The following is a 3,364-nucleotide window of genomic DNA, read 5'->3' as shown; positions in this document are numbered from 1 at the left end:
TTGCTCTCTAGCTCGTCCACAAGCGCCGAGATCTCAGGCATGTCCTCCTGCTCAATATCCTCTGTATACTCAAGGATGCGCTCAACACTGTTCATATTGGCTTCCACGGAGGCTACTTGTCGCACGAGCCAATTGATGGTCTCCGTCAGCGTCAGTGCCATGGTTAGGCTGAGCGAGACGAGACCAATGCTGTGTGTGCTGAAATTCATGTGCTTGCCAACAACACCGAGAAGAGCAACGGTGGCGATGATAATACAGCTCACAAATTCGAGACGTGTCCCCAGCCAGCGGTTAACGATATTCTGCATATACCGCGAGCTGTAAACTACGTCCAGTCTGTGCAGGGCCTCCCGCATGATGATGTGCGACTTCCTGTACGCCGCAATGGTGCACCTCCCGCTGAGGGACTCATCCAGAAGTGAGAAGAGCGGCGACTGCGCGATGCTCGACACGCGCCGCACCTCTCTGTTGACTGCCGTGTACACCAACAGCAGCCTGTAGTACACGTACGTGCTCGGCACAATCGCCAGCATCACAAACGGCTGCGCAATCGTCACGAGCGCCACGGTGGATATCATCGCGAAGACTTGCTCCAGCAGCGCGGCGATGTCCTCGTTGAGCACCTCGTCGACCGACGAGACGTCGCGCGTAAATCGGTTGAGCAGTCGGCCGAGCGGGGTCGTGTCGAAGAACTGCATACTGCCGATCGCCGCAGCGCGCAGGAGGCCGCGGTGAAGGTTGCGTCCTCCAATGCGCATCACCGTGTAGCACGCGAAGCTGCGCAGCGGCGCCGAAAAAACGGCCAAGAAGACGAAGGCGAGGTACACGTAGAGGTACTGATTCGGCTGCAGCTGCAGCAGCCCTGTCGACCACACCGAGAGCCACACGCTGGTCGAGAGGTTGACGACTTCCGACACAAGGTACACGGCGAGAATCGCCGCCACGACGCTGCGGCCCCCACAGGCGGCGAAATACTTCATGTACGTCGACCACGGAATTCTTCCAATCGCCTTCTCCTCCGACGTCATGAGCTGACCCGCGCTGTCAGCCTTCTCATGGCTCACATTGTGGCTGTGCTCATCTACGGCTGCGTTATCCTCATCGTCTTTCGCCAGCGCATCAGCGTCGTTCTTATCACGATGAGCGTCATCGTCACCATCATCATCATCAGCAGCCCCATCCCCGGCATGAGCCAGCGCCTCGTTCGTCAACTCCTCCTGGACGATATTGTGCACAGAGGAGGCCAGGTACATTTGATAGCTACCGGTGAAGACAACACGCCCGTTACGCATCACAACGATGTGGTCGGCACGCGACAGCACGTGCAGCTGGTGTGTCGCCAGCACGCGTGTCTTGCGTGCGAGGACGCCGAGCAGCACGTCCGCCACGACGCGCTCGCCGACGTGGGCGTCCAGCGCGGAGAGCGGGTCGTCCAACAGGTACAACTCGCGGTCGGCGTACACCGCACGGGCGAGGCTCACGCGTGCCTTCTGCCCGCCGCTCAGGTTGATGCCCTTCTCGCCAATCTCTGTCTGCATCCCGCTTGCCAGCAGCTGCAGGTCTGCCTCCAGCTGGCACACGCGCACCACCTCGCTCAGCCGCTTCGGGTCCTCCGCGGCGAAGAAGAGCACATTGTCGCGCAGCGTTGCATTCATGATCCACGGCTGCTGCGGTACGTACGCCACGTTGCGGGTGGCCCACACGTGACCGTGCGTCACCTCGTACTCGCCCAGCAGCGTCCGCAGCAGTGTCGACTTGCCGCTGCCCGTTGGACCGAGTATGACAGTGAGCTTCCCCTTCGGCACCTTGAGGGAAACCCCTTTTAGTAATTCCTTTGGCCGCAGCTGGAAGCGGTCCTCCGGTAATGCCTTCACCTTTTTCTTCGTCGCCGCCGCCGAGGTTGGGCTCTGAGGGGACGCAGCCTCCTCCTCCTCTGCGTCCTCGTGCTGCTGCAGCACCTCAGTTGGCGACGGCAATCTCTCCTGTGGGCGGCACATGGGGCAGCAGCAAAAGCGACGCAGGAACCTTGCAGTCAAAGACAGAACGAACTTCGGGGCGCGCGGCAGCTTAACCGGTACGAGTGCCGTGATGTTGACGTTCTCAAAAACGGCGGCGGTCTCGCACCACGACGCGGTGCTCTTGCGGTGGGCGGTAACGTAGGCGCGGATATCGTCGACACCTTGCGTGGAGTTTTCGCACTCGAGAAAGGCGGAGATGCGCGCCATAGAGACGACGAACTGCGCCCCCATGTTGACCACGTTCGGTATCATCATGAAGGGCATGCGGATGATGGCCAGAAGCGATATCGTTGGAAACACTACCTCCGGCGTGAGCTCGTGCCCAAGCAAGTGGTACAACACAAAGACAATGGCAATCATAAGAGGTGGGGTGGCGTTGTTGAAGAAAGAAACGAGAACACGGCACAGTTGCACCTCCTTGAGGTAATGCAACTCAATGTCCCGCTTCGCCTCAATCTGGGCAATGAAGGACGGCTCCCACGTCATAAATTTCGCAATGCGGATGCCGGAGAAGAACTCATTTGTCGCCTTCACGCGGGCGTCGGTGACCTTCGCGAGTTGCCGCCGCACCAACATCATCCGGCGCATGACGTATGCGTTGAGTGGCAGCGTTGCGCTGATGGCGGCGACCGCGATCAATGCGCACCAACCCACAAGTTGGTATAGCAGCACGATGGAAACAACAAAGACAGTTGGAGAGCTCCAGAGGTACATACAGTACTGCAAAAAGTCATTGGCCTTTTCCACATCAGTGCTCAGCATGTTGATGATACGTCCTGTGCTCATATCCGGCAGAGCGAGTGATTTAGCAGAAATGGTAAAACACTTCTCAAATATAGCGGCTGAAAGGGCACTTCGGCAACATATACCACCATTGATGCTCACGTAGTAGTACATGTGAAGTGCGGCACTCTGAGTGGCCTGCACAAGAAACAGAGCGAGAACGAGAACGAGGCCGGCGCTCCAGCTCGGTGATTCGTCCGTGAGGTAGGCGACATACATGCGCAGCAGGACGGGAATCGTAAGCGTGCAGACGTCGCCGATGATCTTGCCGGGGAACTGCCACAACACTGTGCCGGGGAGCGCGGCGAAGAGATCCCACGCGACCGAGAGGCGGCGCGGCGGCTCGAGGGCTGCTGCGAGTGCCGCGTCCCCGCTGCTGCTGTCATTGTTGTTGTTGTTGTCGGCATCGGCGAGCAGTACGAGACTCTCGGGCGGCTCTAGCGTCGAGTTGTCGGTGGGCTCCGGTGCGAAGAGCAACTCGCCGTGCACTGTTCCACGGAAGAACGGCGAGTGACCGTCATCCCTTTCCGCGGTGCGGTATTGTGGCGGCACGTGCCACGTGA

At 59.2% G+C, this 3,364-nt stretch overlaps 3 protein-coding genes across 3 annotated transcripts; all 3 read left to right on the top strand.

Moving 5' to 3' along the window:
- Positions 1 to 1,055: 1,055 nt before the first annotated feature.
- On the top strand, positions 1,056 to 1,826 carry DQ04_14381020 (hypothetical protein; the record flags this gene model as incomplete). Its single annotated transcript, XM_009317129.1, has 1 exon — positions 1,056 to 1,826. The coding sequence occupies one exon, from the start codon at positions 1,056 to 1,058 to the stop codon at positions 1,824 to 1,826; it is 771 nt and encodes a 256-aa protein (XP_009315404.1).
- A 628-nt stretch (positions 1,827 to 2,454) lies between these two features.
- Positions 2,455 to 2,907, top strand: DQ04_14381010 (hypothetical protein; the record flags this gene model as incomplete). Its single annotated transcript, XM_009317128.1, has 1 exon — positions 2,455 to 2,907. One exon carries the CDS (start codon positions 2,455 to 2,457, stop codon positions 2,905 to 2,907), a length of 453 nt encoding a protein of 150 aa, XP_009315403.1.
- Positions 2,908 to 3,018: 111 nt separating this feature from the next.
- DQ04_14381000 (hypothetical protein) lies at positions 3,019 to 3,315 on the top strand (the record flags this gene model as incomplete). The annotated part of the gene is made up of 1 exon (XM_009317127.1): positions 3,019 to 3,315. One exon carries the CDS (start codon positions 3,019 to 3,021, stop codon positions 3,313 to 3,315), a length of 297 nt encoding a protein of 98 aa, XP_009315402.1.
- Positions 3,316 to 3,364: the final 49 nt, after the last annotated feature.

Source organism: Trypanosoma grayi, assembly GCF_000691245.1.
Source record: "Trypanosoma grayi strain ANR4 Tgr_1438_V1, whole genome shotgun sequence".
NCBI classification, from domain to species: domain Eukaryota; phylum Euglenozoa; class Kinetoplastea; order Trypanosomatida; family Trypanosomatidae; genus Trypanosoma; species Trypanosoma grayi.
Note: the sequence above shows the minus strand (reverse complement) of the source record. Positions and strands in the feature narration are given on the sequence as shown.